The 20,806-nt window shown below is 38.4% G+C and overlaps 1 protein-coding gene across 7 annotated transcripts in view; it reads right to left on the minus strand.

Annotated features, from left to right (window-relative positions):
• The window catches only part of arhgap23b (Rho GTPase activating protein 23b), a 71,658-nt gene that overhangs the window by 45,215 nt on the left and 5,637 nt on the right, over positions 1-20,806 (minus strand). For 3 of the 7 annotated variants that reach the window (XM_037544202.1, XM_017693169.2, XM_037544201.1), the window contains exon 1: positions 5,437-5,673. The exons of 1 other annotated variant lie outside the window; for it this stretch is intronic. In XM_037544202.1, coding sequence (XP_037400099.1) covers positions 5,437-5,490 — 54 coding nt within the window. In that variant the 5' untranslated portion in view covers positions 5,491-5,673. Of the gene's footprint in view, positions 1-5,436; positions 5,676-20,806 lie in introns of those variants that run through there. 3 more of the 7 variants (XM_017693166.2, XM_037544204.1, XM_037544205.1) reach the window with 3 other exon arrangements.

Genomic DNA, 20,806 nt, shown 5'->3' on the forward strand with positions numbered 1-20,806 from the left:
GCCTCTTTAGCTTTGCACAGGAGGTAGAAGGCCAATGCAGCTAACAACCCCGCCAATTATAATCAAGTAAACTGTATGCCTAAATTAACGCATGCTTGCACTATATAACATCATCAGACTCAGTATGGCTTCAAATCACAAGGGTTTCATTACAGAAAAACCTTCAGCCTGATGGACACAACTGAAACGTTACCTGAGGCAAATGCAGTGTCTAAGGAAAAGAGGTAAATGTGAAACTGTTGGCCAGCATATAGTTTGGACAGCAAGTATGCTAGCTAGAGCAATTGCTAATATAGCTGATGTTATCATCTTGTCTGGCTGAAGTTAAATTACCAATAACATTCCTTTAAAACTTACTACATTTAAGATGGATTAGCTAGATGCAGTAGCAGTTGGCAAACATGCTATATGAACTACAGCCTAACACCTGTTTCAAGTTGTTTTGCCTCATCCCTTTAAACACAGTATTTACTGTGTGAAGTGCTTTAGTTCTGTATTTCGAACTGAAGGTGTTTCTGTAATAAAAGGCTTCTTATTTGAAGCTGTGTTGAACCTGAGAGGTTTAAGAAGGGGTTTACTTTTATACACTGCAGTGCCTGCAGCTAATAATGAGACTCAACTAAAATTCTCAAATAAAGAGTCACAACTCAACTCATACTGACACCAGCGACTTGAGACTTGACTCAAACTTGAACCTTAGTGACTCCACACTTAACTAAGACTGAAATTAAATGCCTTATGAACATCTCCTTAATCTCAAATAGACTCACTCACATGGTTTCTGACCCTGTATGACATACTGTTATCCACAAAAATGGAAAGAACGTACAAATGTAATCTGAGCTTTTAGATGGTTTTATTTTTATAGATAATAGTACGTCCAACCAAACATGTACTTTCTGATGAATACGTTCTGCAAAAAGGAGACATTTTTGCAGAATTGTTGGAAAAAAATAATAGTTGAGGCATGAGAGGAGGTCTGGGAACAGACGAAGATACAGTAAGGCCCCACTTTAAGTCCTGGCTGGGGTTGGCTTTGATTCTGAGAAGGTCATGACTGATCTCTGCCAGTAAGTCAGTGATGAGATTTGTAAAAGATCTCTCCCCAGAGAACACTGTATTCCTGGGAGGCATGTAGGAACACAGCCACAGGGCAAGGGCATCCCTTACTGCCACTTGGGAAACTCATTGGATTAGCTTAATTGCAGCAAGAGCTTCTCTTGGCAAGATTGAAGGACTGTCTGCTGCCTCTCATGCATGGACTGCACACACACATTAATACACACACACTCACACAAAGGCAGGGACCAAGTTAATTATTGAGGACCGGCTGTAATGTACACAGAGAGAACTGACAACTCAAGGCCTTAAGCCCATGGGAAAAATTGGGGCTTCTGAGCTTAATGTCAGCAGAATCTCACCTGTGTCATTGTATAGCAGGCCTCAGTAGATTTATGTCTTATGGCTATGGACTCTGTAATGTAGATGTAGGAACTCAAGACATCACAAGAGGATATGTAACAACCATTAGGATGTAACATTAGGCATAACAAGGGTATGGTGGCCATAATCTGATTATATTGATACAGTTTCCCTGCAAAGAGCTGAATTGCTAAGTGGTGAAAACCAAGGATTAGGGAGTTGATTTTTTGATGTTTCACAGAAAACCAGGAGGTTACATTCAATGTCTATCAATACATGTAGTGAACAGACTTAAAATGATTTTTCAGTAGCTTTTATTTTATTGTGCTGCAGTAATAAAAAAAGGCTATAATTTTGGGTCATGACAGAAATGTTTTGTACTATCCCAGCCCCACTTATCAGTATTTTCCTTTCACTACTGATTATATTATACAGCAATCTGGGGCAAACTCTTCTCCTATTTGCATAATTATGAATAGGAAAGAGAAAACAGAGCTATTAACACAAAAATTCCTCAATTAAAATTTTATACCAAAGATTGTTTTTTAGTGATTCAGTCAATCTTATACTATAAATGCCATGGTCTATAACCTTCTCTAGCTCTTCCTTTAATGCCATGCATGCAGGAGACATATTTATCTAAATGGCCTTTCAAAAAGGAAATCAGCTTAGTAGTTTTAAAGGCAATGGAAATATATTTAACTGCTATGCTGAGGTGATGAGTGGTGTTTACTCAGGTGTTTGAAGTACTTTTACAAATGATTGGACTCTTATGTTTTAGGGACATAAAAAAAAAAAACAGCAAAAAATCTTTGCACTTCTCCTTAGACACAGAAATGCTTGAAGGTTTACCATTCCTGGCTTCACCTTCAGTCTCCTCCCACATCCCCTCTCTAGTCTCACTTTGTTATTAGAGTTTCTACCTGTAAGCAGTTTGTAACCCCTTCTGCCCAGGTGTTTCTAATCTGCTGTATAAGTAGCCCTCATATTTCTGTGTCTTCCTGCTTTTAATCAGCATGTCTTTAAATCTTTTTGTGTGCTTGTTTTAGCAGTATGATCACTGTTTTTGTTGTATGTCAAATAAACCTTAAAAGTGTCATAGAATGGAAAACAATGTTTACATTGGCATAGTGGAATAAGGGGTGTGTGATGCATAGAACTGACATACCATTAACCGCAAACACTTCTGTCTCCTTTTTCAAAAGAAAAAATAGGGTGGTAAAATGGGCAGATTCTAGTATCCTAAACTGTCACCTAGCAGTCTTGACTCATTAAGATTTATGTTGTCCAAATTTACATATACCTTCCCATGTACTAGCTCAGCAGGTATAGTGAAGAACAAAACAATGACAGCAGAGCAACAGCAACAAAAATGGCAGACTGTGAAGAAATGTACCATTCCAGGCTGCGAAGGGGATGTCAGCACTTTTCTTACTAAGGAACTGAACTGTCAACAGGCATGGTTTATGCTTATCTTTTAACAAGGCTGAAGTTGGTTTCCTATTCCGGCTTCTTAATAGAAAGTTCTGTTCCGTTTATTAGTTTGCTCTGCACATTTCACTCTGGACAGTTTCCCAGACCTTGGACAATATTGAGCAGGCTGTATTATTTATTAGCATCACAAACCACACTTCAACCTGTAAGTAGCAGCCATGCTGTGTGATTTTATCCATTTTTTGATGGTTGCAGCCAGAGTATTTTAAATTTAAATTTTCATAGTAAGATACCAACTTTAATTCACTTTGTATTGTTGTCAAGATTAAAAGCAAGTAGCTGGCAAAGGTAATGTTAGCTACAGAAAGTTCCAAGTAACTAACATTGCTAAATAATTAGTATCACGACCTAGTTTACTTACAGAGATTATTTTCCTACTGTCTATTTCAACATTTTGCTTCTGTGTGAGCCATTGCGGTGCCTTGCTGTAAACCAGTAAATCTGAGCAGAGCTCATCAAATTATTCATGAGCCCACCAAAATAAGGAAAACAGCTTGTTTCATTCTAGGGTCAAATCCTAGGGTTGTAAAACTGCATCTGGGAATTTTTAGCCCCAACCAAGTCACGTACCTTCTATGCGGACATCATAAAACAATTTTAAATATAGATTAAATGCATTTAATGGCACCTTTAACTATTACATTCTTTACTGTAGCAAAGTCAGAGACCATCCTTCATAATTTAATTTGCTGACAAACCAGTCTTGAAATACAAGTTATTCATTTGTTCGTGTCAAAAAAAAAGAGTAAAGCTTCATTTCCTTCTGTCTCTCAAAAAATTAAATATATTTAATTTTATATCTAATCTGAAAAATAAATGACTTGTATGTAATGGTAGTTTTAACTGTAAATTAAATAACTTAAATGTGGTCTCCTACTTTAGTCCAGTATCGCACCTCCTGCTTCAATGCCTTTGCTTTTTTTTTCTCAACAGAATGCTTAATGTGGGCCATATGAAGCTTTATGAGTCTGCATTTGGTTCCAGAGAACCAGAGGAGAGTTTTTAAGTGCAGAATCTTTACAACCTCTTTTAAAAAGTTTAGGCCAAGCCTAGAAGTTTTCAGTTCTGAGGTAACATAGTGCTGGGCCTGGGACTGTTGTAAAATATATATATAGTGTAAATCTCAGCATTGCTGAGAAAAAAAGTCTTATGATGCTGGGCCAAACTGCAACATAAAGCTATAACCACAGCTGTGCTAAAGAGAGTAAGGCTGTGGTTGGGATCCAGCCTAACCAAGCCTCTGAAGTAAACTTGTGAGCAGCATGGTCCCTCCCACATGCAGTAAAAAGTGTTGCTACTCCACTGAGAGAAAGATTAAACAGTAAGTAAACCCAGTTGGTGAGGAAAAGTCTGACAGTGGCTTTTCCTCAAAAGACAGCACTGGCACTATTACTATTTTATTATAAAGTGCACTGAATAATAAAGCATGATTAACACAACAGTAGTGATCTGAAAATGATAACACAGACTAGCCGACACCCTCTTGGTTGTCAGGAAAAAAAACCCTCTATAGTGCTTACACCATCCCACGTCATCCCACTTCATGCAAAATAAAATGCAAGAGATAGGCTTGTAAGGGGAGTTCCAGCACCCATGACCCAAGTTTTGAAGTATGAGAAGGATGCAGCTGGCCACAGCAAGTGCAAGCTCCACAGTACAGTGCAGAACAATAAGCATTGACACACATCCCCCCTTCTCTATGGGGGCTTGACCAACGGCCACAATGTCCCTTCTGTCTGTCTCTGTGGGCTGACATATGGAAATTACACCATTGGGGCACATGTTTCTTTTCCACTGTAAGTTCTGATGTACATTATTTGTACAGCTTTAATTACTGCTTAGACTCTGGTTTACAAACCACATGCAGAAAACTGGGTACATCAAGGCACACAGCCAGTTTGCTATTCAAAAGCACATGAAGTTTCTGAGAGAAGTTCATGGTCAACATCAACATGTCAGATGTCTGTACAGAAGGTGGTAAACAATGGCTCCAAGCAAGAACTTATAATACACTAAATAGTGAATTCTGCTACAACACATTCTCCATCAGTCTGAAGAGCCATATCACCATGCAAAGAACCATAGGTTGTATATAGAAACCATAGATCTATTGTCTTTATTTAAAAACCCTTGAAGAAACATTTTGTTCCAATATGTACTTTAAGAAGCACTCACTGCTGACTTTGCTGAATCGTGCACATACAGTGCAAATAAATGATAATCTCCACAGAATAGCAATGGAGCCCTGCACAGCCACACGAGCCTAAGGTCACCGAGCCCAGTGCCAAGCAACAGCTAGAGGGGTGTACATCTCCCAGCATTAAGATGTAGAGCAGTGGACCAGCGTTCCCTGAAGTGATGCAGCTCCACCATATATCGTTGGAATGAGTTGGAGCGGCGTTTGGACTCAGGACTAATCATCTAACACCTCACGAATGCTCTTGTGGCTGAATGCACAAACTTTGAGACATATAGTGTTTATGAAAATGAGAGTAAGGACGCAAAAAATAAAGCACTTACTCCAGTTTGGGAGAGAGGGGGTATTCCAACAAGGCAGAAAGCAACTCCATGCATGACATTTGGGAAGCTGCGGGGCCGCTCAGCTCGAACCTGACAGACCGCTAAACTCTGAACAGTGTCGCCTCGGTAACTCTCGGCTCGACACAAACACCAAAACAATAACGGCAGCTGCTCATGTCCCACACATCCGTTATTTCCGTGCCTGAACGGCAGACGCACTCGATACGAATCTCCCTCTCTCTCTCTCTCTCTCTCTCTCTCTCTCTCTCTCTCTCTCTCTCTCTCTCCTGAGCCGTTATTGTAAACCGAACGCGGACTCCACAAACATCCCGCCCTCCGCTCGGTGGGTGTGGCCAGCACGCGCACAACGGCTCCACTCAGCCAATGAGCGTTGAGATCGGTGTTTACATGTGCGGACATGAGTCGCCACGCACTGGCGCTCTGGATGGAGCCGCGCTGAAAATAGCGTGGCTGAGATACAGGGAGGAAAATGACATACAGATGGCAAAATAGCAGTTTGAGGCTACCAATGAAACTCACAACGCAACTGGCCATATAAAATGAGTAAAGAAATACACGGGCTAGGCTACGCCCTTCAGTTCAGGGCTTTAAGAGCTGAACTGAAAGTTCGAACGAAAAGGCCACATCTGCACTACATGTCAGCAGTTTGCAGACTCCTCCTCATCGTTTCATCTGAAATATTAATAAGTAGATTTACTTCCCTTTTCTGCAGTGACAGCCCCTACTCCTCGTGAAGGCTTTACACTAGATGATGGAACATTGCTGAGAGGATTTGATTGCATTCAGCCACAAGCACAAGAGCATAGGTCAGGTACTGGTGTTGTTTGATTAGTTCTGGATCACAAACGTTACTACGGCTCATCCCAAAGGTACTGGATGGAGCTTTATCACTCCGGAGAACACAGTTCCACTGCTGCACAGCCCAGTGCTGGGCTATTTACGCCACTCTGGCCACCGCTTGGCACTGGTCTTGGTGACCCTAAGCTAACGTGGCTGCTCCAGAGCTCCATGATTTTCTAGGGAGATTACCCAAGCTGAGTGTGCAAGACACTACACCTGAGTGTACCTTTTTCAAAATTTCTCCACGATCCAGTATCTGTGTAAACAAAGTCACCTGATGGTAGTTTGATGTGAAATAGTGTACTATATTTGCTTTGCAATAGTCCTACATATACCTCTCCGTCAGGAGTGTGTTTTAAAATATGTTTTAGCCCAAAACAATGTCTTTTAATATCCTAAAACAGTGTTTCAGTCATCATGCAACTTATTTGTAAACATGTCATGTAATTACCTTCTCTGAGCAAGCTTTAAAAGACTTTTAATGCTTCAGACTTTTAGTTCCTATCACAACAATTCTGACCAATTCTGACTTGGTGAGTTTTTCTGGAATTGCGCATTTCACATCAAACCACTCTGTATGTCTTTGTTAACCTTTCTTAACCATTTATTTATGCAGAATGTTTGAAAAATTAGTCAAATGTCCCTTTAAAGTAGGTGAATTCACTAATTAAAATGGATGCCTGTACTCTTTTAGACATAAAGAGTAAGCCAAGACGATGCCTCTTTCTCCATTTGGTCTCAAAATATCCATCCCAGTGAGCTGTCAATCACATGGAATTTACCAGTTGCTGCTGTAGCAGCAAAGCAGCAGGTGGGTATTGTGCGCCAGTGAATGATACAGTGCCCATGACCAGCTGATTAACCTCTGATATAGGCGCGTGAACACCAGTTCACTCACACAAAGACAGTTTGTATTAGTGTCTTTGTGGGTTATTTCTATTATAATATGCCCACAACATTATTCATTTTTTGAGTTTTCCATCATGCTGGGAACATTTGGCCCTCACAAAGAGCTGAAGACACACATACAAATGCACTTTTTTATATAGCGTGCTTAGCTCTATTATAAACAAGTCCTGCCTAGTGCCACACAAACAGGCTGAGAACACATGAACAGTTAAAGGCCCAAACACTGTTCATACTGAATGCTACTGAATTTCTAAGAGCACAAACGACCGGACAAAAGATTGGTCAAATAGAAATACTCGTTTCATATTATACAAGATATTTTCTGAGATCCACATATATTTGTGTTTTGTTACAAATATGACAAATAATGTGACCTCAGATAAAAAATTACAATGACTAAAACACACAAAAACAGTGATGCCTGGTTCAATATTTACAACTAAGCCTATTTACAACTGATTTGTTTTATGTTTTTAATACCATTTACCAATTCAAGTGACCACTTTTATTTATTTTTTCATTCTAATAGTTGTCAGATTAAGCACTTTGAATCTAGTCATTAAAACAAATATATTTTATAAAATCGAACATTTTACTGTTTGAACACAAACATCTATTGAGATGTTTACTGTTTTGGTTCACTTCCTTTGCAAGAAAAAAATAAAGTAAGAGACAGTTAAAAGTAATACAAAGTTTTATGCACTGTTAGAAATAAAGGTACCATGCAGGTACATAATTTGTTCATCAAGGTACAAACAATGTAAGTGTACCCTCAAAGGTCAGTTTTAAGGTCCAATTGTGTACATTTGTATCTTTTTATAAACTAATGTTTTAAAACAGAACAATAAAATAAAAAGCCTGGAGACGCGACGGGGTGTGTGGAGTCAGTACAACTTTTCATTTCCGTGGATTCCAGTACAGTTATGTTCCCTGACTGACGGTACTGAGATGTACCCCTGAGGGTACCACCACAAAAAGGGTACTGCCCCAGTAACAGTGTCATACCTTTTTTTCTGAGAATGTAATTAAGAAAAAAAAAACTAACAAAAAAAAAGATAAAAGTGATGAGAAACAGATATGCAAATTGTGGTATTATTAATTAGCATAAAAAGTCAAAAAAATACAAAAAAGACAAATAGCATTATACTGTACATTATAGAGAACAACTGATTTACTACCATATATGAATAGAATTTTTCTGCATGATGATTATTTATGGACATGGTTTTTCTAAAAATACTGATTACGTTACTTTACTTCATTCTTTTATTCTTTACCAGCTGTTTAATGTGAGAAGATAAGTGAAGGTTGGGAAGGTAAATGGATACAAAGACAGTAAGTGAAGGAGATTGTGTCCTAACTGTGTGGGTGTCTACGTGTTGGCCACGTCCGTTCGTCCGTCCGCAGCAGCGTCATTGTGGCCCGAGGGTGGGAATGGAGCTCAATGAAGCGAGACTCCATTTTGAAGCTGACATTAGGTGACAGCCTCCCAAGGGCAAAAAGCACACACACACACACACACACACGCTCAACATAAACACACAGATACCTATTACATAACAAACGCTGCATGAAAGCACAGAGGAAAAGAATGGGGGAAAGCATTAATACTTACTGAGTTTTACGCATAAACTGATGTGTTTCTGGATGAGTTCACAAACCACACACACCACACACACTTCCCTATATGTGCACTCATGATTCATAACAGTTTCTCATAAATATACAAAGAATATATTCCATAATTAAAGTAACTATTTTATATACAATGCCAATATTTGCTTGCACGTAATGCAAATTTAAAATAGCTTCAGCAGTAGATGTTGTAATCAATCTAAGTTTTACTAAAAAAAGCACTTTTGCAGAAGCATCTCTGACCAGTAGAGGTCAGCAATGAATACAGATAGGTCACATAAGCAGCCTAACTTTTCTGTCAATTTGTCTAAATCAGCTTTATTACCTTTAAAACATTCAAAGATTTGAATGTTTTTTTTGGCTCTAGAGGAAAAACATCAAAGGCTCTGATGACAACGTTGTCAGGGTGCAAGACTCTTCAAAGTTATGAATCCTCCTTCATCCAATGAGACCATCTTTCATTTATTTCCATTCTAGGCAAAATGGCTGTTAAACAAAAGTTATTCATTGTTCATACAATATAACAGAAAACACAGAAGCCAACAAAACATAATAACATTTTTCAATATTTGGTGTGTCCACCTTTTGCCTTTATTACAGCTTTGTTCAATCTAATAAGTTAGTTGCACTTTGTAATCACAAACAGCGATGATGTTGATGTTGAGTTCTGCACTCAGGTGGCCGAAAACACCAGCAGCTACTTTGTTTGATTTGCAAATTTTCTTCCTATTTGTCTATTTTCTTTTCTCAGTAAAGGCTTCTTGACAGCTACACATCCTTTCTGACTTTTGCACAGTGCTGTATGTGTTTAACAAATACTTAATGAAGTTGTAAAAATCATGGATACAAGTTAAACTTACAATGGAAGCCAATGGGCAGATGCTACCCACAGTAATCGAGCGTTGGCTAAAGACGCAGCGGAAAGTGATTAGGATGAAAAACAAAGTGGAATATTCCTTTAAATCTGGAGGGGTTTTTCTTTGTTTAATCCAACCACTGTACACAGAGCACCAGACAAAGAAAAGTCATCCAGACATCCCAGCAGCGGTGGTATACCCCAAAATTTTATGGGCGGCGTCCCCTAAAATCTGTATGTATTATCCTAACACGCCCATTGTCCCACAAAAAACAGGCATGGGGTTGGGGGGCAGTTTAGTCTAGACACAGGGTTAGAAAGTGATGAGTGGGGATGAAGGGGGGGTGTATGGAGAGAAGGGGGGGGGTGTCTTCTGTGACATTGAATACCACAAGGGCTCCTGACAGGGGTTTCATTCCAGGACCACTATGTCACATAACTCCCATTAAAGCCACTTAGTCTGAGATGACATTACACCTTAAGGCCTGATTTTTGACTTGAGACAAGTAATCACACTACCTGAACAATGTTAACATACCTCCGCACCCACAAAAGGCCTATCAAATCTGTCTGCAAAGGCAAAATTCTTAAGGTACTGAATGTATCCATTAACCCTCTTAGGTTGTCCATGAGAAACACGTCTTTATATTTAGTTTAAGGATTTCCCACTCAGACCTCTGTAATGAAAGCAGAGGAATTACATCAAAAGTGTAAAAAAACACTTTCAATCAATGCCATGTTTGTTTCCGTAAGTAGAAGAGGAGATACTTCATTGTTAATTAAATTTGCTAAGAAGTTATTGTTGTGCCTACAGTCTTGTGGACTCAAACCTCTCGATACACAACACACACTGAACGCAAGTACATTACCTAAATACTTATGTAACTACATTTATGTGATTACATTCAAATAATTGCATAATATAAATCAAATGCATGACAATAATACCACCAGACTTCTGTGGATTTAAGCTCCAATTCAGTGCCATGACCGCTTATTTACTGAGAGCTATTGCTACATTTAGGTGGGTGTAGGCATGTAGTTGCACAAAACTCTGTAGCAAAATAACTGGCCTTGCTATTATAGCCACTCCAGAATAGGGTTTGAAGCAGGCTTGACAAACTTGTAAGATAAATGATGCATGAGTAAATTCAAAGGCAAATGTGCATGAAAGAGAGAGAGAGTGAGAGAGAGAGAGAGAGAGAGAGAGAGAGAGACGAACATCTGCCCTGTTGAGGACAGTGAGGGGGTGTCCATCTGTCTATTTACAGAGTGCTGGGCAGATATCCCTAAATATATAATCCACTAATCCAGTCGGCATGCCAGTGGTGTACATGTACACTCACTCTCTGACCACAAGAGGGCCTCAGAAAACACTCAGACCCTCTCACAAGCACACACTCTCATCTCACATGTTCAGAGGATGCAGTAAGTGTAATAATGTTGTCAGTGAAGTGATGCCATTTTCATCCAAACAGGTGCTCGACTTACTTTTTGTATTTTTTCTACATATCATACAAAGGCTAATGGGAGAATATAACAGATGTTTGTTAAATAATTGTCCAGGCCTATCAGTGAATTTGCCTTCTAATTAAGCCAGTGTTTGTGTATGTGGTGGGGCTGATGTGAGAGTGCTCTAGTTGTGCAGTCAATCATACATGTATATGGGCAGTAAATGACTGATGCATGCAGGCTGAGCTCACATTTGCCCTCCACAGAGATTAGATTTCCGTGCTTTATAGAGTACGCTTCATTCAGACGTATGCTTAAATAAAGAAAACGTAGTAAGGGTTTCGCTGTGAATCATGGCTGTGATGATCACACAGTAAAACAAAGAAAACCTGAACATTGCTCAGAGCATAGACCATTCTGCTGAATTAGTCAAAACTATGATCCCACAGTAATGTTATGCCTTTTGCTTTTACCATAAGGCATTAATATAGATAACAATAAGCTAAATGTATACAGAACACTTATATTAGGGAACGTTCTACTGGGAGGTGGCTCTCCCAAACCCTAACCCCTACATTTACATATGTAAAAAATAATATTTAAATTATAACCAAATGTCTGAAAATCAGTGTGTAACATTAAGAATTTACACTACCAAAAGACATATTATGCAATTAGGTAAACTTTTTATGCTTTAATTAAATTTAATTTACCTTTCATTTATTTATTTCCATAAAAACTATTCCAGTCAAAGCCATTAAGTACAAGTTATTCATTTGTCAGGATCAGATATAAGATAATCCACTTGTGTAAAGAAATAGAAAAAATGGGACTCCTAACAACTGTCTAACAACAAGAGCACTGGTAGACCACAGAATTGCCACCATCAAATAAACAGTACTTAAAAGTTCATCTTTGAGAGCCTGGAATCCTCCTTCTACTGTGGTACGACAACTCAAAGCTATGTGCATGAAAGGATGTGTAGATGTCAAAAAGTATTACTGAAAAAAAGAAACAGACAAAAAAAAATGTGAATCAAACAAAGAAGCTGCTGGTGTTTCATAGAACAATGAAATGGCCACCCAAGAGTCCAGAACATCATTGGATGTTTTTAGGATTACTTGGATCATGAGAATCTGAAAATGCAACTGACTTCTAAGACTAAACTTTGAAGTTCAGAAAAATATACCTGTAGATTTTTGTAAAGGACTGAACTCAAGTCTCCCAAAAAGAATAAAAGCTGTAATAAAGGTAGAAGAAGAACACATTCAATTTTGAAAAAAGCTGATATTGTGCTTTTCTGATGATGAAAAATGAATAGTTTGTACTTCATGATCGCTTCAGTTGAAAAAATTAAAGATATTGTAGCATGTTCAAGAAATGCTTTTGCATGTATTCTGCTTACATATAGCATAGCTGTGGCCAACAACAGCTGGAACATGTGTGTGGTTAACACATTTGAAAGTAAAGTGGCCATAGTTATTACTGTATAATATGAAATGACACTAGCATAGCAATATTGTGATATATCAGATATAACAACACTTTCCAACCAGTCAAATGTGTAGCCGAAACTAACTGGTGTATAAAGAAGTAACACACATCAGCACTCACATTGTTGTGCACTGTGAATGTGAGTTTAACTCCATCTATGATTTTGAGTCTTCCTGAGGCTGTTCACAGCTGTGACCCAGTTCAGCACTGATGAATTCTCTTTTGAGAAGTTAATGGATAATCAATACAAACACTAAAGAGTTACTGGGTGTAGGGGGGTGGGTGCTCAAGATGGGTGTGTGGCTTTTCTGCTCTGTCCTCATGGCTCAGTGTAGCTCCAGTTAATCAGATGCTCCTGCTCAAGGCTCCATTGCCACGCCCACCCGGCTGATAATGCCCTGTTTACGCAAGCCCTTGGTCCACCACAATACTCTCTGATGAGAGTGTGAGATTTTGGAACAAAATACTCGCTGGCAGAATGGAGCTCAAGCTAACACTAATCCCCTCCTACACCAGAGGATAACCCAAATTCTGATAATCTAGTAACAGCCATTATTTTATACAAAAGCAGAGCAACAAACCAGTGAATGCATAATAGGTAATACCCTGCTATAACCAAATAAATATTACTTAATATACTAAAATTATACTTTGCTGGAATAAATATAACAATACAACGATGAAAAACAGCTGTAAATATGTTGGTTGTTAATATTGCAAAAACAGCCTATGTTTTACTGATTTTACAGAGGTCTCTAATATGCATACAAGCCCTTTAACCAATAACAAAATTGCCTATTGTGTGCTGTGAGGATTCTGACCAACCTCAGAACTTCCTGATGAGGTTCTGTGGGTGTTTGTATGAATGCCAGGTATGCAAATAAATGTAAATACTATTTGTCAAAATAATGCAGGCCAGTCTTTAATCAGATCAAGTATTCAGCAATGTGTTTTTCAGGGGCTCATATCCTACATTTTGCTTTTTGAACATTTATGTGGTTTTATGTACCAAAAACAGCTGGTATATAAAACAGTTCATTTTACATGGCTGTTTCCCAACCTCTCTTTATCCCTGAAAATGAAACAGGCTGTTACGTTGCTGTACTTTTAAAACTGACATATGTACATTAGCTCTATACCGATTGGCTGCCCTTGTACCTAATTAAAAAAAACACTCCTTACAACTTCAGCATGAATGGCAGGGGAAAAACTGCTATTGGCTATGAATCTAACATGGGCTGTTTTTTTGCAGCTTTGTTTACATATCGTCGCTATGGGAACAAAACCTTGTTTCTAAGAAAAACAGCTTGTAAATGACAATGAATGTTAATGTAACAAGATTTTATTCTAAGCTATTTTGGGCACTTTATATTGGTCGGTTTATCATGAAACTTTGACACAGTGTAAACCTAGAAATATGTAAAAGTATGAAAAAGACAAAAATTAAGATACAAAGTTTTGTTCCAACAACAACAATTTATTATTGTTATGGACTGGGGTGTGAATAGTACATTTCAAATCCTTTATAATGTACAATATCTTAACCCTGCAATACTTGTAATGCTATTACTGTTGTAGTCATATTAAAGCACTGTGTTAATTGTAAATGATGTTTATTGTCCTACTGTTATATGGAACCAATGTAACCTGTTTTCCTAAAAATATGTTCGATGATATGGGTACTTTGATATATTGTACAGCACACTTTCATTGCAATATGTTGCAATATAATCACAATAGGCTGTCTGTATTGTGCAGCCCCCGGTTTAAGTAGGGCTAGGACTTAATTCCAAAAGAGTTGATTCTTTCATTCAAGGCACTGAAGATTGAAGAATTGACACCACATATAGTGTGAGATATTTTGGTGTTAATATCAATACAGCCTGACATTCTTCACAACATCGTTTGTACTTTGGACAAAGTGAAGAACCAATCATATAATATAATCAATCACAGAATCAATATGTTTGCATATCAGTGGTTAAAACTGAGGTTTCACAGAAATATTCAGCATTGCTGAACATGCTGTGTCGCTCTAGTGTTAGATTTTGATGCATCTCTTGTGGGGTATGCCGCTAAAATTATGTAACAAAATATACACTTGTGATGTTTTTTCACTCATGACACCTGAAAACAACACTGTTCAAATGAAAAACATTCACTTTGCAAGCTGCGATTGAGACACCATTGTGCTCTTCATAAAATAATGAGCCTTCTCGGTAATTTAATGTATCTCATGAAGGTAAAATTTTGACTCTGGCTTGTGTTCACTCTTAACTTCTTCCTGTTTAACTGCTTTTAAATTCCTGTCCAAAAGTACATTGTTGAAAGGGGCTCAAGTCTTCATTTCTGGAATTGAGAAGCAAGTAATTTATTGTGTGGAACGGCCTCTTAGAATCGGCGCCATCTATTTCCTTCACTTGGAATCAGAATCGGAATTCATGGAATCAACCAACCCTAAGTATGGGTCAGCAAGTAGTGGTGCGGAGTGAAGCAGGCAGAAGAGCAGCAGCACCACGTGAGTGTGATGGAGATCGCACACACACACTCTAGACCTCCCCAAAGACCCGCAGTTGTTACACAACAGTTTTAATCCGGCATCTTTAAGCCTCTGCCTACAACTACCACTGCCCACGTTTCCCTATCCTAATGCCCACCCCTCCCACTGCTCTATCTTGCCCTGCCACTAATACCTCCCCCCACACACACAGACACATGCCCACATTAACCCAACAACACTTCAACCCCAGCCTCTCTCCTCACTTTGTCTGGAAAAGGGTAAAAATAAACACAATATGGTGAGCCATGTTTACTTCCTGGAAACGCCTGTTTTGTTTTCTCTGTGGCCCTGATCATTCATTTCAAGGGGCCAGAGCCAAACGCCCCTCCACTAAGACTAAGCTGGCATGTTTTATAATCCCAAGGCTCCTAAATTCTCTCTTTTCACTCATCAACAAACGTACCCTCCACAGCTCAAACACAGCTTACGCTGCACTATATATATCCTGATAACCCTTTCTATCACACTGGACTTCATCCACTCTGGAGGACTAGAAGTCACAACATGTTTCCAGGTCCAAGCTCACAAACCCATATTTATCCATTCACGTCCAGCAACTAACTTCCGTATAACAAGAGAAAATGTTGCAGAATGTGTTCTTATTGGTCTAAAGTGATGATATTTTGTGCAACTATATCTTGGATTAACATAAGGTGAATACCTCGAATGAGCATTGACATTTGTAATGTAATTATAATGTCATTTTACATGCTTCACTGTCAAATTTGGATTTTTATTTTGTTAAAAATCAGTAGGACCATGTAACCAATAAACATACGGTGAATACATGAAATATATTATATATAAATTAAATTAAATATATATACAGTAAATATATGTCCAAAATACAGTATGTTATGTTTTGAAATATATATATCATATTTGTTAAATTCAGCATATTCAAAAAACAAATTGGACGTTTTGCATGTTTTAATATTTGCCTATGTATCAAGCAGATATGGATATATATTATAAACATATTTTGAAAGAAACATATATTTCCTTTGTATGTGGGTCATTAGCCATATGATATGAGATGTTTCTTCAGAATTGTACTCAGGCAAGCTCATAGAACACATGGACCATTTCAGATGTGGACTTTGGGTTAAAGGAAGAGTTCAGAAAAGACTAATATTGCTAAGAATAAATAAGAAAGAGCCACTGATTAGTATTATTAAAGAAAGAACATCATTATTATTGGTAGCTACTTGTTTCCATTCACTATTTCCACATTAGCATGCTTGGTTGAACTATCCCTTTAAGCAGGCGTAAACATCATGCTAAATAAGAGGTATGAGCACTGAGAAGAGTTACTCAAGCTGGCGCTCTGCTCTTCCAGCCTGAGGGTGACATGGCACAGATGGAGCTCCATCACTTAAACATCAACTGCCCACAGCGCAGCACATGGATGATGTCACTGTGATCCCCTCTATCGGCCTAAAGCTGCCATCATTATACTAACCCCTGTTTTGCCCAGAGACACGCCTCTTGTGAAGCTCCCCCTGAAAGGAATAATTAGGTGAAAATCTAATTTGCACAGTTTTCCCCTAACTTCAAACCTAGTTTGTCTGCTCAGTCATTTTTTGTGTCTGAAGTTTGCTTCTTTAGTTTTGCACTGGAGCATAAACCTAAGTCATCACATACCTGCTTCAAAAACAGCATTGGATTGTTGGGTTGGGCTCACTGATGTGGTTTCTGACACTCTATTACATGTTGCTATTAATAAATACGGAAATATATGTTATAAGTGTCAGAAGCCACATGAGCAATCCAAATTAGATTACTAATCAACTCAGTGTGGTTTGGTGTATGATGATTTAGGCACTGTGGGACCCTCAGGGCCTTCTATGTCTTACAAGTAGGTTTAACGATTTCTGTTACATAAAAAAAAAATACATGTAAAAACCACATGTTTGTATTTTTATTAATGTCTGTCAATTTTATTTAATATAATCATTCTCGTTGTATTTAAATCCTGCAGGTACTGTATTATTCCTATTTCACTATTACATTATGGCTAGACAAATAATGGAACATTGTCCAATCAGAATTTTTTTCTGTGGTTTCTAGGTGGATACAGCCAAGTGAACTCTCTAGTTTGTTATGACCTCAGATTAAGTAACATAATTAGGAACCAACAGAGGAATTGATCAACAACATTTTGATTTAGAATGGGTGGGCCCAATTTTGTGAGAAAAAGCATCACTGTAGGCCTTCTGGAAGTTCTAGCTGAGCGTAAATACAAGTCATAGTCTAATCAGGTCTAACCATAGTGTAACCAAGACATCACTGTTAGTTTAGCACTGCATCTAGAATGCCTTAGGTGCACTAGCAGGAATTAGCATTAATGTATACATGTTTATTTCCTTGTTTTTGCCTGAGTTTTGACATTTAAAGCCCGAACTGAAGGCCTAGATCATGGTTTGCCACTGGATTTTAGCATGTAGTTTTCACAATGATATAATTAGTGGACTATAAGATTCTCTTGTAGCTCTAGTGCAAAACTAAAGAAAGAAACCTCAGATACCAAACATGTTTTGGCAAACTGACCACACTTGGCATAAGGAGAAAATTTGGAAATTTGAGAGTTTGCCAAAATACTTCTTTAAGAGTGGACACAGACTAAAGCTTGGGCAGCTTCCAAATAGGTCAGATATCAAACGCAGAGTATGTGGTGTATGCCAGTCAGGGAAATCCTGCTTTAGAGCCAAGAGAAGAAGCCAAATGCCATTATCAAGCCATTAGAATCTCGTTAATGCATAGCACAGATGCCTGCTGGGTAGTCCAGACACTTTTGGAGTGAGAATAAAACACTAAAACCAAACAAGACATTCCAGTAGATATAAATACGCCGGTACATCCGACCAACCTCATCCACTACAAAGTCATACAGGGCAAGGCCAAACCAAACATGGCAAATGTATTTCCATAGCCCAGGCAATGTATTGGTTCCTCAAAAACTTCCTCCTTTCCTCCTTTCACAGCAAGCTTTCACGTTTGACTACTCCCTAAGAGTATAAGGCATTCGAATAAGCCCTTGTTGCAGTATATATACTCTCAAGATGCAGAGCAAACACAAGAATAGCACAGTTTGTCGTTGCATGGCAGTATTTGGGCCCTTGTGTGTCCGTGTATGCAGGCTCATCTGAAGGCGAGAACGTTAGCAATACAGAGGGACAGCTGTGGACCAAAAAGAGCAGCACTTTTTCTCAGCTCTCGCTTGCCATTTGTTGATCTGTCAATCACCCTTTGACAGTTATCAACAGACTTCAGTGCTGTCACTTTTAACCAGAGCTCTACTAGCATCATGACAGAAGCTCGACAGAACTGGAACAGAAAGAAAGACTTTTCAAACAACCTCATTACTGTTCCACAGGGACTTTAGTTTGAGTCCAGCCTAAAGCCCACAGATCATTATAAAGAATAAACAAACAGAGATCACACTACTTTGGAAAATAAGTTTGAAAGGAGGTAGAAAAACTTTGTGCCTGTAATTGCTTAAATACAACTATCATTAGGGTCTGGAACAAAGATACTGAGATGTTCATATAATGGAAGCCTGCTATGTTTTGTTATTTTGAGCAACAAAAATCTTTTATTTTGGAAAGCAGCAAAGAAGGTGTGGAGCTCTTGTAAAGGAATAATTTGGTAAACATCTCATTTACACAGTTTTACCCTCATTCTGTCCTACATAGTCTTTAATATTGCACTGGAGTTACAAAGCTAAGATGTAGCTAAGAAATTGTGAAAGCTCACCAAATAGCACTGTGCAAACTGCAGGCCTAAATCATCACATTTGCCAAACCAAATTCAAACCATGTCAAGTTGTCAATCTCAATTTGATTTACTAATGTGGTTTCTGACACTGTATGACAGCTATCTATAAAAACATAAGGACATAAGTAAGATGACTGATACTATGCAAATGTCAGAGCACCCTTAATTGTTTTTTAATTTCCTGTCAAAAAGTACAAATGATTAATTTTTCAGGATATACGTCTGAGGAGATTCGATATAAATGCATAAGGAAGGGGAAAGTCAAATAAAAATAAGCGGAAAAACAGAAGTTTTCAAAATGTGAGTTGTAAAAATGATTAAAAGCTATCCTAACAATGATCACCCATAGACCACCATCACTGTCACTTCTTTCATCTTTTCATTAGCCCCAATCTTGTCTCAGATCTAAAAATCTACAGGTATTTCTGTCCATCCTTTCACTCTGAGAATATAACCCAACATTACGAGTCTGAAAAGAGCTGTAGCTGTCAAGGAGCTAAGAAAAGGAAAACACTAAGAAAAGGAAATATAAGAAAAGAAAGAAAATTTGCCAATCAAGTGAAGAAGCTGCTGGTGTTCTTGAACAATGTACTTAGTCCAGACGTCAACATCACTGAATGCGCGACTACTTGGAACATGAGAAGCAGAAAATGTAACCAACTTCTAAGACTGTACTTTGGAGGTGTGGAAAAAATACATAACTAAGTCTCCCCATAAATGGACACTGTAATAATGTCAAAGCGTTTATTAAACTAAACACTGGAAATATTGATATTATTTCAAGGCATCTGTGTATTTTTGTTAAATATATGTTACCAGCTTTTTCTTGCCACTGAATTATGAATGATGTGTACATAATGACTGGAAATAACTGGAAATGAAAAAAAAAACAAAAACAAACAAAGGTGGTCTCTGACATTTGCACAGTACTGTACACTTGTCCACTTTTTTGGGTTGGGGATGGGGCTTTGGGTTGGAGGTAGGAGGTATTATTATTGTATACATTAGTACTTTTTGCCAAATGATTCCTTTAATTCTGTGAAATGATCAGTTCTGAGTGTGGGAAGGGAGTGGACAGCTAGAAGGAGCCTCTAGGGTGTGCCTACGAGTTTCAGAGATACAGAGAATCCAGCATGGGAGGTCCTGACCCATTAGTGCAGTGTGTTGAGCTCATATAATAAACACATGCATACACACATAAACAAACACAGCCTTCAACCCTTAGAAGTAACAGCTCCTGAACTTTAAATCAGCATCGCCTTTACATTCAGAGGAAGAAGAGGAGATATTTTTATTATGATTCGGATTTGATGAAAAGTCATTATTGTGTGCAGAGTCTTGTTTAGCCAAAAGAGAACCGTGAAACAAAAATATTAAAACGTCTGAGCACAATACAGACTCAAACCACTAGACTTCTAAGGACTGTAGAGAAATAGTAAAAGAAAAGGTGACCCATCACCCCAGTACCAGTAATACATGTCTAAAATGCTTTACCCTGAGAGAGACAGACACATAAAGAGAGGCAAACAGAGAAAGAAAGATTCAGTTTACTGCAAGCGGCAACTGTGGAGAGAGAGTGACCTATGTACATGATAAAGAATGAATGAGGCAGGGAGAGAGGGAGGCCGAGAGAGATGTAGAGAGAGAGAAAGAGAGAGAGAGAGAGAGAGAGAGAGAGAGAGAGAGAGAGAGAGAGAGAGTGAGTGAGAGAGAGAGAGAGAGAGAGAGAGTGAGAGAGAGAGAGAGAGAGAGAGAGAGAGAGATGTAATAGTGGATCCGAGCGGCACTATGAGTCTGAGCCTTAAGGCAGAGAGGACTACAGCAAA

The sequence above is a fragment of the Pygocentrus nattereri genome, chromosome 13 (genome assembly GCF_015220715.1).
Source record: "Pygocentrus nattereri isolate fPygNat1 chromosome 13, fPygNat1.pri, whole genome shotgun sequence".
Classification (NCBI taxonomy): Eukaryota; Metazoa; Chordata; class Actinopteri; order Characiformes; family Serrasalmidae; genus Pygocentrus; species Pygocentrus nattereri.